The sequence below is a fragment of the Ahaetulla prasina genome, chromosome 17, assembly GCF_028640845.1.
Source record: "Ahaetulla prasina isolate Xishuangbanna chromosome 17, ASM2864084v1, whole genome shotgun sequence".
In the NCBI taxonomy this organism is placed as follows: Eukaryota; Metazoa; Chordata; class Lepidosauria; order Squamata; family Colubridae; genus Ahaetulla; species Ahaetulla prasina.
This window is the reverse complement of record NC_080555.1, coordinates 1,122,203-1,135,085: the sequence shown is the minus strand read 5'-3', so window position 1 is coordinate 1,135,085 and position 12,883 is coordinate 1,122,203. Positions and strand designations below refer to the sequence as shown.

General features: G+C 47.0%; 1 protein-coding gene across 1 annotated transcript; it reads left to right on the top strand.

Moving 5' to 3' along the window:
- Window positions 1-931: 931 nt before the first annotated feature.
- Window positions 932-11,230, top strand: LOC131186780 (methanethiol oxidase-like). Its single transcript, XM_058160703.1, has 12 exons — window positions 932-981; window positions 3,422-3,517; window positions 4,927-5,039; window positions 6,468-6,653; window positions 7,462-7,582; window positions 7,826-8,008; window positions 8,457-8,635; window positions 9,113-9,191; window positions 9,420-9,541; window positions 10,045-10,137; window positions 10,359-10,477; window positions 10,627-11,230. Exons 1-12 carry the CDS (start codon window positions 966-968, stop codon window positions 10,787-10,789), a joined length of 1,470 nt encoding a protein of 489 aa, XP_058016686.1. The 5' UTR covers window positions 932-965; the 3' UTR covers window positions 10,790-11,230.
- Window positions 11,231-12,883: the final 1,653 nt, after the last annotated feature.

The window sequence follows — 12,883 nt, the reverse complement described above, 5'->3', positions numbered from 1 at the left end:
TTTCCTGGGGCTTGGAGAAGAAAGTTGCTGACGACTCCAATTCTAGGTTCTCGAAACCGCAAAGCAACTCAGAAACCTTTGCTTTACTCTGAGGGGCAGATAACGTGCAGGCAAGGCCTCCATTCCTTTTGGGAAACTCTCCGAATCTCTCCATTCAATCGAACCTTTCAAATTTCAGTGCGCGTCACCCGAACCTCTTATGAAAAATATTAAACACACATTCACATCTGCCTGGACAGATGTTTCACTGGAGTTGTGGTTTCTGCTGTTGGGTTGCTGGGTAAAAGGGAAGATGGAGTGGAGAAATTAAAGCCCCAAATCAATTTTCTGTCTCGAACTGAGGGTGGACCACACAGACCAAATCCACCTGCAGATTTAATACGTTTGTGAACATCTGGATTTAAGGACACGATGGGGGTCTCAGAACTCGCATGCAGAACCCAGCATGTTTCAGCAGGGATATCTTTTGCACTGGTGTAATGTGTTGCCATTCTCAATGCGCCCCGAATTGCATTCACCCTTTGAATCTGGATTTTCACAATGAAGTTGGGGAAGCCAGAAAGCTGATGGGGCTTCAGATAAAAACCAGATAAGATCAGGAGTAATTAAAAGGCTGGGAGGAGAAGTCAAAGCAGATGTCGTGGGGCCTCGTGTCTCCGAAAAGCCCCACAGGGGGTAGAATCTGCTGGCAGAGCTTCTCTGGTGGGAGATGGAGGGAAGGAGGGAGGGAGGGAGGGTTGTTTGGCCCTCTGGGGTTTCAGGAATCAGCTCTTTCTTTCGCCGAGTTCCCTCCGGAGACCACGCCTTCTGGGGCAAGACTCACCGCGGCTCTCCCGGGTTATATAAACCGCCCGCAAGCAACCTGGAGAATGTCAGGTGTACGAGTCCAGGCGGAGCAGGAGAGAGAGAGAGAGAGACGGGAAATGTTCAAACACCAAACAAAGGATGCTAAGGAGGACCTTCCAATGATGCCAACCAAAGGTAGGAAGTCATCCCTGCTCTTGTCTCTCGGACATCTGACTCCTGCCCCAATTCCACCTGTCCGCAGCCTTTCTGAAAAGACCCACATCACCCTTGCAAAGGTGGGGTTACACCCCACAGATGTTCAGAATAGCAGAGTTGGAAGGGGCCTTGGAGGTCTTTTAGGTCAGCCCCCTGCTCTGGCAGGAGACCTAATACTATTCCAGACAGATGGTTGTCCAATCTCTTCTTAAAAACTTCCAGTGATGGAGCCTGCAAAACATCTGGAGGCCAGCCATTCCATTAATTACTGGATCTGAGATTAAAAAATAACAGAATACCAGAGTCAGAAGCCAGGATGAAATGTTAAATTTGTTACTACCGGTTCTGTGGCCATGGCTTGGGGGTGGTGATAATGTGATTGGGTGGGCGTGGCCAACTTTTTTTTTTTACTTTGTAAAAGCATTTTTTCTACCTCTTCGGCCGAAGAGGTTGTAAAAAAATGCTTTTAAAAGCCTCTGACGATCCCAGCTGAGCCATGAGATCATCAGAGGGTTTTTTTTTTACTTTTAAAAGCATTTTTTTCAGCCAAAGAAAAAATGCTTTTACAAGTTTTTAAAAAAAACACCTCTGATGATCGCGCGGCTCAGCTGGGCATGGTGGAGGGGCAGGGATTTTTGCTACCGGTTCTCCGAACCACCCGCCACCATCACTACCGAATCAGGCGATCTGGTCCAAACCGAGAGCATTTCACCCTCGGTTTGGAAGGGACCTTGGAGGTCTTCTAGTCCAGCCCCCTGCTCAAGCAGGAGACCGTATTATTTCAGACAAATGGTTGTCCAATCTCTTCTTAAAAACCTCTGATGTTGGACCACCCACAACTTCTGTATATGTATTCTGCATAAACTCAGGGCAGCAACCTTTTCAATAGGGATGAAGCTCCAATTCTTCAATCTCCAATTATTGCCAATACTCGATCACTTTGACTTTGGGGGAGAATGCTTGGAAAAAAGGGGTCCCTGTTCTGCCTCCTCCAAATTTCCATTCTTACCACCCTCCGCTTCCTGTCTTAATTTGCAATGAAACCAAGCTTCTATTTTCCTATTTCACATGTTTTCATCACACTCCTCAGCCAAAGAAGCTTCCAGAAATCAACATTTGCACAAGCAAAAGGCTTACAATCTACCAAACAAAGCTTAAGCCTAGCATGGCACACAAGGAAAACTGACTGTGACGGAGAAGGAAAAACACAGCCTTTGCTATTTCTGAGTTACAGATCTGTTTAAAATGTTCTTTCACATCAGTAAGGAGGGAAGCAAATTCCCAACGATGAATTTGTTTCAAGCTAATGAGGAGGGCCAAATTGGTTTGTGACTTCCATGGGGAGCGTGACGTGGGTCCAATGGGGATTGGTGTCCACCATTTCTGGAATTTATTTTTGTTGATAATCATGAGGCAAATTATTTGACAGCTTCCTGATTGGTGTGTCTTATATCCTGTCCTAGAAACGTATCTAATGAAGACTAATATGAAGATTGGCGGGATATTTTCCTGCTATTAATTAATTAGGGACCGAAAGGAAGGGGTGTGGAATGAAGGAAGAGATGGTCACTTCCTTGCATCAGAGGAGTTGATTAATGGAATTGCCAGCCCTATCAAAAGTTAGTCACCTTATATAAGACTGGATGCCAAGGCCATCTGGTGTCTTCCTTTTAGCATCCAGGCAGTGTGTGTGTGTGTGTGTGTGTGTGTGTGTGTGTGTGTGTGTGTGAGTGTGTGTTTCCACAGCATCATCATCAGACGAGAAGGAGTATCGGGCAGCAATCAGAGATATGAGTTGCCACAGCAGAACAATTAATTCACAGGCAAGGATGAGCAATGAATTAGATCACAGACTCATCACAACTTTGAAATAAATGGGGGGAATGAAACAGGCAAATCAGAACAGATAATGAGCTGCCAGTTTGTTTCTGACCGAGCCTTCAATTTACTGTTTTGAGGACCTTCGCCCTCCTTGAGTTGCTCGACTCACAGGGATTCCTCCCTTGGCTCTAAGGCTCAGCCTTATCAGGTAGGAAATACCAACAGATCAGCTGACCCCACCTCATTGTGAAGCTCCATTGACAGAATCTTGCAGGTCTGAAAGCACTGATCTCCCTCCGTCTTCTTCACAGTTTGAGAATTTAGGGATGGTCCCTTTTGAGACTCTTACTCCATCCATGATGCAGCTGGAGGCTATGCTGTCTCTTATGGGACTGTTCCACAGGCAATATCTCTTCCCCACTCAAGGTCTTTGCCGCATACCAGCTGCAGGGAAAATGAGCCCTGCCGAAGGGCAATAGGAGGATCCTTTAGATCAAGAACTGGGTCCAAAATGGTTTCTTTGGGTAGGTCCCAGCATGGATGGTTCTTCTCTCTCCTGATGCCAAGTTGCTAAACTATTCTTTCTTTGTTTCTAAAGAAGAAGGTGGTGGTGGAGGAGGAGGAGGAGAAGGAGAAGGAAGAGAATGTGGCTGTCATGGCCCCGGATATCCAACACCCTTAGATGCCATGAATGGTAAGTTCGACGAATCCCCACTCCTTCTGGATGGCAGGGCAGGGCAGTAGATGTTGGGACTAGACAGACCCACAGAAAGGAAGGATGGGTTCACCCTTCATATTAAGCCACTCATGTGAACCATGGTGTGTGGAACAAGTTCAACATGGATGTGAGGGACGACCGACCTGGTATTGGGATCCTTGACCAACAATCAATGCACTCCAACCCCAAGATCCAGGGAGCGTCTCAGAGCTCAACCTGGCCTGGTGCAAATAACAGAATAACAGAGTTGGAAGGGACCTTGGAGGTCTTGTCGTGTCCCACTCCTCCGCTGACGGCTGGGTCAGGGAAATCCGAATCAGGCTTGCCTCTGCAGCTCTGCCCAAAGTCCTAGCAAAGTCCTCAGAGCAGGCAGGAGACCAGTAAGTGACTTCAGCAAGATAAGTTCGACTTTTGCCTGACTCAGAGACTGCCAGAAAGTAGATCCTTTATATAGGCCATGGGGTGTGGCTCCATGACTCAGCACTCATTAAGGCCTGCCCCTCCCTTCCTTCTGTTGCCTCCGCCTATCCAATCTTCTGATGCGAGGATTACTCCAATCAGCTGTTGTTGGGAGTAAACCCTCCTCAGGCTCACCTGCTGTGGAGGAGGGGGAGGGGTCTAGCTGCTCCGTTTGCCTGGGCATGGAGTCAGGGCTGGGGCTGGAAGGCATACATTCCTCTGTGTTCGGGAGCAGATAAGAAGGCCCCGGCTGCTCTGAGGGCGGGCAAGACACAACAGGTCTTCTAGTCCAACCCCTTGTTCAGGCAGGAAACCTTATCCCATTTCAGACAATGATTGTCCAATCACTTCTTTAAAACTTCCATTGGAGCACCCACAACTCCTGAAGGCAAGTCATTCCACTGGTTGATTGCTCTCGCTGGCCAGGAAAAATCCGATAGTGATTTCTGCACAAGTTCAGTTACCATGAACCTGGTTTTGGATTTTGTGTTAGTACAGATGACTGAAAAGCCTTGTGTTGTGATCCAGCCCATAGCTTGGGTTTGTTTTTTTTTTGTTTACATTTATACCCCGCCCTTCTCCGAAGACTCAGGGCGGCTTACAGTGTATAAGGCAATAGTCTCATTCTATTTGTATATTTTTACAAAGTCAACTTATTGCCCCCCCAATAATCTGGGTCCTCATTTTACCTACCTTATAAAGGATGGAAGGCTGAGTCAACCTTGGCCGGGCTCGAACCTGCAGTAATTGCAGGCTTTGTGTTCTTAATTACAGGCTTTTACCAGCCTGCGCTATTCACCGGGTTAATCCAGGAACCACATTTAACAGGATGGGCAAATGCGAGTCTAGCCAATTGTAGCTCAGGCAGAACCGTTTTAAGATTCAGACGCAGGATCCTAAAATGTGTTTCCCCACCCCACCCTTAGGCCCTCGAGAGAGGCTGGTCTACACGCCTTGCATCTTAACCAGCACAGGGACCCAGAAGCCCGATTATCTCGCTACGGTGGATGTGGATCCTGAATCTCCCAACTACTGCAAAGTACGAGAATACTTAGTTCTTTGGGATGACGTTGTGAAGGCTTGTTCGGTTTCCTTTTCCTTGGGTGTCTCTTGAACACAACTCATGTTTGGTGGCTGGGGGTGGAAGCAGAGTAAGGCTGCCTAAAAGCCCATCAGCCTAAACTGTAGTTATTTTTAACCAGAGTTTATTGAATGAGCCAATGGGTCCTGGGTTGCATGTCACACTCATCCAAAACAAATTGTGGTGCAACCCAGTGTTCCTTGTGAACTTCTGCAACTTCGTTTAAAAAAAGGCGAAGGATGGCGAACATCCTGTAAAGCAGGGATGGGGAATGATGCTGGCTCAGCAATTCTGGGAATTGACATCCACAAGTCATAAAAGGGCCATCATTCCCCAGCTCTGCTTTAAAGGTTGAAGAAAGACCCTTTATGCCCTCCTTGGTAGGCGCAGACATGAACAGAAGTCCTAATCACTTCAAGACGACTCCTCAAATTCTCTCCCTGAACGGCTAGATTTTGGTTGAAACAGAGGCTGTTATTGCTTTAGAATGCATAACCATTACTGCAACGTTAAGCATTATAAACCAGGTTGCAGGCCTAAAACGGGACTCTCTTTATGAAACTGCAAGAAAACTAATATTTACCAACATGTTCAGACGCATTGCTGGCTTCTAAAACACTTTCTGCTAATTACTAGAATCACGACACCAAGACCTGGGAATAATTAAGTTAAATCAAATTAAGGGAGTCCTTTGTTCTAAGCCCAGCAAAGCTCAGCCGCTCTAGGTTTCTGGACCATTTCGAGTCGTTCTGTTGGTCTGTCTGCTGATACTCCCGAGGCGGCTCTGCCTTTTTCACATGCCTATGTCAGCAGCGTCATAGCCTAGATCCACACAGGCACAGGCACCCTAACTGGATGCAGTTGCGTCTGGAAACGTCATGTGTGAACAGTGGGAAGGCTAAAGGCAAGAGAGGTTCATTAGCAGGTACCACAGACACCAATGCTATCATGCACTGGGAATGCTCACACGCCACAAAATTGGAGTTGCCGGTTCTCGCACACACACACATGCGGGGGAGAACTTTTCCTTGACCCAATGGTCAAGAAAGGGTCTGCAGGTCCCTAAGGGTTGGAATAATGGAGCACTGTTGTGGAGAGGGTGCATGAAAGATTGGGAAGGAAAGGGGAAAGGTGATGTCTTTTAAGGGGCTATGTGGTGAGGTTCTGCTTGCCTGCTGGAAGAGGGAGAAACCTACATTTTGCCAGCTACAATCCACACCCCTTTCCATCCAGCAGGAGACCTTTCTGCTAACAAAATTCCATTCCGCAAGTGGCATTCCGCGTCGAGACACACGCAAATCACGAACCTTTTGAAACCTGATGAAGAAGTCCAACTCCGGGCGAAGAGATAAATAACATGTTTAATCTCCAATCTTTCTCCACCAGGTTATTCACCGGCTGCAAATGCCGTATATTGACGATGAGCTTCATCACACCGGCTGGAACGCTTGCAGCAGCTGCTTCGGAGACACCACCAAGAAACGCAACCGGCTGATCCTTCCCTGCCTCAACACTTCGCGGATTTACGTGGTGGACACCGGGACTGACCCCCAGGCTCCCTCCCTGTTTAAAGTAGGCCCACCCACACATCCAGAGAGGGTGCAAGTCAGGCATACTACCACCAGCAATGATTCCCTGATCTTGTCTTTAAGGAGGGGTGAAATGCTCTGTTAGGACCAGATCAGCCGATCCGGTAGCAATGGCGGCGTGTGATTTGGAGAACCGGTAGCAAAAATCCCTGGAGCCCCCCAACCATGCCCACCCAATCACCCGGTTGCCCACTTGCCACTTCTTTTAAAAAATGCTTTTAAAAGATTATGAGGGTTTTATGATAGTTTTAATCTATTGGCCAAATTTAGAATCAGTTTTTTAAATGTTTTCAATTTTTGCTAATGTTGTTTTATTCTGGCTGTAAACTGCCCCGAGTCCTTCGGGAGAAGAGCGGTATAGAAATCAATCAATCAATCAATCAAATCAATCAGATAAATAAATAAATAAATAAATAAATAAAGGCCCTGGCGATCACAGCTGAGCCACACGATCGTCAGAGCTTTTTTTTACTTTTAAAAACATTTTTTTATTTTGGCCAAATAGATTGTAAAAAAATGCTTTTAAAAGATAAAAAAAGATAGCGCGCCACAGCTGATCACCCTCCCGAGCTGTTCTACTTACCCCATGCCTCATTTTGGTGTGTACTGTGCATGCGCGCACCTTGCATTTGGTGTGTGGTGCGCACTGTGCATGCGCGAGCACAGCACGCATGTGCAGCCAGCGAACTGGTAGTAAACCAGTTCAGATTTCACCACTGGATTTAAGCCAAAATCCGTTTCCATGGACATTAACCAATGTCTTCTTCTCTTCTCTTCCCCAACCTTGGCAGGTGATTGAGCCCAGAGAGGTCTTCTGTAAAACCAATCTGGCTACATTACACACCTCACACTGTCTGGGCAGCGGAGAAGTCATGATCAGCTCCATAGGGGATCTATACGGCAATGGAAAAGGTACCACTGAGTGGATTTGTTTTCCAAAATGGGGGTCCCGATTGAAGTACTGTAAGAGCAGGTGTGACTTGGAAGAAGTTGGGAGGGAAACCTTTCGCACAAACTCCAGAAACCCAAAATTTGAGTCCTGGCCTCTCTTCCAGGCTGTTGCCATCTCTCGGGCCTCTCTGAGCAGTGTGAATCCCTTTCAGTCAACCTTTCCTGAGACCCACCTGAATTAATTTCCATTCTGCCCATCTGCAGGCGGATTTGTTCTTGTGGATGCAGAAACATGGGAAGTGAAAGGCACCTGGAACCGCCCAGGTGACGAGGCGCCGCAAGGATATGACTTCTGGTACCAACCCAGGCATAATGTCTTAATCAGCACCGAATGGGGCGCCCCCAAATACTTTGTGAACGGGTTCAACCCTGAAGACCTAAAGAAAGGTGAGGTAACAAAACACCGCATCAGCTTAAAGCCCATTGGGACCCAAAATTCGGGGGGGGGGGGGCTGGACTACAACCTAAAGAAGGGTCAAAGAGATATTGAGAAAAGTTCACACTGAGGGGGTGTTGCTGTCCATATAGCCCAACCTCCTTGTCCAGTTTTTCCCCAAGAGATGGCGCCTCAGCTTTTGCTTGGAGGCCTCCAACATAAGAAAGCCCACCATCTGTCGAAGGCAGGGGTCTCCAACCTTGACAACTTTAAGACTTGTGGACTTCAACTCCCAGAACTGAAGAGAGTTGAAGTCCACAAGTCTTAAAGTTGTCGAGGTTGGAGACCCCTGGTCTAAGGAACTGCTCAGCAAAACCCTCCCCTGAGTACCCTTCTCTAGCAGGAGGCATTCCTACTCACCAGAAGAAGTTGAGATGGTTCTTTCCTTTTCCTCGGCAGACCGCTATGGCCGCCGTCTGAATGTGTGGGACTGGACCACCCATTGCCTCGTCAAGTCCATTGACGTGGGGGAAGATTCTGCCCCCCTGGAGATCCGTTTCCTGCACAACCCAGATGCCGCGCACGGCTTTGTGGGCTGCACCTTGGAGAGCTCCATACACCATTTTTTCAAGAATGAGGTGAAAAAAATATATAGAATTTTTTTTCTCCTTTCCCCCCATCTTTCCATCTGAAATAAGTAGTATCCAGGGCTTTAGCTCAGAATAAAATACTGATTAAAATGCACCATTAAAAACAAAACGCAACGTAATAATGAGTATACTGTGATCATGATAAGGAAATCTTTACACACGGGAACCTGAACGTAGCATTGCCTTATTAGTTCATCTTGTTTCTACGGCAGAGAAACCGTGTTACTCTTTGCTGAAGACCAGAGCTGATAGGTCCAGTTGCCTGGCCCAGATCGGAAAGAATTACGACAGAATCGAGATAAAATTCAGTAGCTGCAAACTATAGAAATATTTCAAGTCCCACCAAGATCAGGTCTTCAAATTAGGAGGCAGATATGGATAGGGACCAGAAGGGGTGGTGCAAATTAAGTTGACACGGCAGAGCTTTGCATTCCCCAACCAACCAGCCTCTCCTGTCTCTTGCAGGATGGGTGCTGGACAGCAGAGAAGGTCATCCAAATTCCAAACAAGTCGGTCACCGGGTGGTACTTCCCCGAAATGCCATGTAAGTAAATAAAGTTCAGGAGGGCTTTTGTCCTCATTGCTCATGTCTCAATTCTCTAGTTCTGTCCCCAGATTAAGGATTTTTAGACTCTTGGGAGAATGGTCTGAGAACTGAGACAGAACTACATATTTTGGAGAATAATGATTTATGAAAAACTGTCTGTGCCAGGATATTAAGGTAATTAAATTATCTTCCTGATGTTATTTCTGGGCACCTTCTCTTCTCCAGCATTGCTCGTGGACTTCCTCATTTCACTGGATGATCATTTCATCTACCTGAGCAACTGGCTTCACGGCGATGTCCGACAGTACGACGTCACCGACCCCCACTGCCCTCGGCTGACGGGCCAGGTGAGCTCCCTCCCACCTAAAGGCCTGGAAATCATGGTTTCTTCCTTAGGATCCTTCCAGAAGTTGCTTCTTTCCACCATCAGAATCAGGATGTTGGGTTAATCAGAAAGCTATTTCAGGCCCGATTTATTAGCACATGGTAGAACAACACCCATGTTCAGAAGGATTACACCTCCAAATCATCATCATCATCTTTTAATGACCCCATCTCTTGCGGGGTGGAGTCTGGGCAACTGAATGGAGCTAGCAGAGTGTTTACTGGCCGGATGCTCTTCCTGTCACCAATGCAGAGTTTTGTTCAGCAGATACATTCTCATTGTGCCCAGAGAGAGAAATATCTGCCTCTACCTAGGATTGAACTCACAGTCTACTGATGGTGAGGCAAGAGCGCCATCTCTAGCCACCACACCACTCCACCTACAAATACCGCAGAGAAAAACCACAGCTTGGGGAAGGGGAGACTATCCTTCGGCCTGAACTGACCCTTCCTTTGGGTCCTGCAGGTGTTTGTAGGAGGCAACATCTACAAAGGCGGAGTGGTGACTGTGATTAAGGACGAAGAGCTGGACTGCCAACCAGATCCCTTCATGCTCCAGGTGAGGTTCTCTTTTCTCAGAAGGATTCTGTGTTTGAGGCCCTTATGGGAAACATGTGGGACATAATTGTCTATGGACAAGCACGGCTTCTTTCTTCTTGGTGGGACTCCTTGAAATGCTGCAAAAGACTTTCCTGAGACAGAATAAAACCATGGAGCCAAATGTACCCTTTATGGACCTCCTACATTTCTGGACCACTCTTTTTTTTCCCCTCACCTTAGGGAAGGAGAGTCTATGGAGGACCCCAAATGCTCCAGCTGAGCTTGGATGGGAAAAGGCTTTATGTCACCAACAGCCTCTACACCCCGTGGGACAAGCAATTTTATCCACAAATGGTCAGGTATGAAGCTTCTTAACAGGTGGAGAAAACTCAGAGCAAATTGGGGGCTAGGGAGTTGCCCTCCTTCTCGCGTTGCCCTCCAGATCAATCCTGTACCTATTTTTGAGCCGTCCTTGCTCAGATAACCTTCCTTTCTTCTCCCTTTGCAGGGAAGGGTCAGTCATGCTCCAGATTGACGTGGACACGGAGAACGGGGGTCTCAGTGTGAACCCGGACTTCCTGGTGGATTTCGGGAAGGAGCCGTGGGGTCCTGCTCGTGCGCATGAAATACGTTACCCGGGAGGAGACTGTACCTCGGACATCTGGGTCTGAGATCCTCCTCTGAGCCCATCCTCTTGCTAAACTAGCATTTAGGGGGCAGGAAATGGGGCGCAGAGAAATACAAAACCAGAATGATGCTTTGTAGATTAATCCTGTTGCACTGATTTCCACATTTTCACTTAACCAGTGTGCAAAATCAGGAAATAAGCTAGCTTGCTCATCCTTCAGTCGGCACTATGGAGCTAAGGGGCACACTGGTTTCTTCATCGCTCTTCTCTCCTTGCTTAGCTGCAGGTGCTACAAACTCAGCTCCATTCAGAGGAAATTCTAGATTCTGTTGCCCAGGTGCAAAACTCTATCCCGGGTTTATGCCCTTCAAGGCACTTTGCTTAGGCCGTCTCTACAGATTTCTGCAAGTCTTCTGACACAACTCTTGCAAATTGGCGGGGAACAGATTTTTAAATGCTTTCCGGCAGTTATTGACAAACGCAAACAGAGAAATTAAACTTGTCATTTTAATAAAAAGTTTTCTTGGTAATACAGACTCTTTCAGATAACCTTTCTTTCAAGCGGAGAGTGCCAATTGGCTGACCCCCGTGGCCCCCAAAACAGGACCTGAGTTCAAATCTTCTACCTGCAAATGTGTAGCTAGTATTATGCATGTAAAGTCACAACTTCATTGCTGGAGTCTTCGCTAAGTTCCTTTGTTGCTGGTTCTATAAAGGCATTTGATCCAGGAAATGCCTGAAAATCTTCCTTCAATATTTGTGGCAAATCTCCACATCCTCCAGGTATATGAAAAATAGGGCTCCCATTGTCCTACCCATAAGCCACCTTCGGGAATTCCAGCCCCCATAACCACCTTCTGCAGGGTGAGAATTGCCACCCTGAACCGTTCAGACATGAATAAAAGAAGGTTAAATACAGAGATATAAATTTTACCCCGCTCTGTGTGCTAATCAACTCAATCAGGAAAGAATGTTTGCATTGCACCGTCAATAGGTAATTATCTCCATCTTCACCTCCCACGTTTCCTTCTCAACTCATGACTGACTTGCCACATAATCCTCAACCACACGCCATAGGTCTGGCGAAGTGAGAAGAAATCGGTAACTATGTTGTTGTGATCCTTCGCTTCAATCCTGGCTCCTGAGGATTGTGGGGAAAGGTCTATATGTGTTTTTCTCACAATGTATTCTGAAAACCTCTGAGAGACCAAGGCTGCCTTCTTCCTGGGGCTGAGAGAGGAGGACTGGCTCAAAGTCGCCTAGCCTGGGTTTCGTGGGTGAAACAGAGCTAAAATTTATGGTTTCCTGATGTCTAATCCATTAACCATTATGCCAAACTGGCTCTCCATCCATAACTTAGTCTCCAAACATGGAAACATTAAGACTTGTGGACTTCAACTCCCAGAATTCCCCAGCCAGTGTGAATTCTGGGAGCTGAAGTCCACAAAATTGCAAAATTTGGAGAGCCCTGACTTAGGCCATGATTCATGTTAGCGGCAGGAGAGGGATTTTCACCTAGCTATCTGAAGCACTGCCAGGTAATCACAGTCGATAGATCAGAGAAGAACAAGCTGGCTCTCTGCTCTCAGATTTTGGCAGTCCTAGTCTATAAAGAACTCTTCTGCGTTAAACGGGAGCCATGGCTGTTCTTGGTATCTGCCAGAAGGCAGGGAAGGAGCAAATGCAAACAGCCCACCAAGAAGAGGAAGACGAATTATTAAATACACCAATCTGTTCCACCCACAAGGATATTAATAGCAGTGGAAAGAATTCTAGTTCAACTCCCCGCTCAGGAAGTTTTGATTCCTTCTGCATCTGGGCACCTGGTCTTCCACTCATACCCTGAAGGCTGATAAATTAACCCATTGTAGCAAGAGTCTTTTTAACCAACTCTCTCTGCAGAGAGAAGGCTATCGTGCAAGCAGTACAGTGTTTTTCCTTGAGATGCTTCCATACTTCTTTCTTGCCTGCTCCCATGTGCAGCTCCCTCCAGATGGGGGCAATGCCCTGTTCTACCACAAGGGGGCGCTCACACACAGCCATCACCTGGCTCTGGGACAGTGCTAATCTAGGACTTTTAAGCATCTCCAACTAACAGCCAACAGCCATCAGAGGTCACACCTTCAGTCACAACACT

Excerpts from the sequence above, each read along its gene's own strand:
- LOC131186780 (XM_058160703.1), top strand. Across the intron at positions 7,583-7,825 it reads TCTATACGGCAATGGAAAAG|GCGGATTTGTTCTTGTGGAT; the intron begins GTACCACTGAGT and ends GCCCATCTGCAG. Across the intron at positions 9,542-10,044 it reads GCCCTCGGCTGACGGGCCAG|GTGTTTGTAGGAGGCAACAT; the intron begins GTGAGCTCCCTC and ends TGGGTCCTGCAG.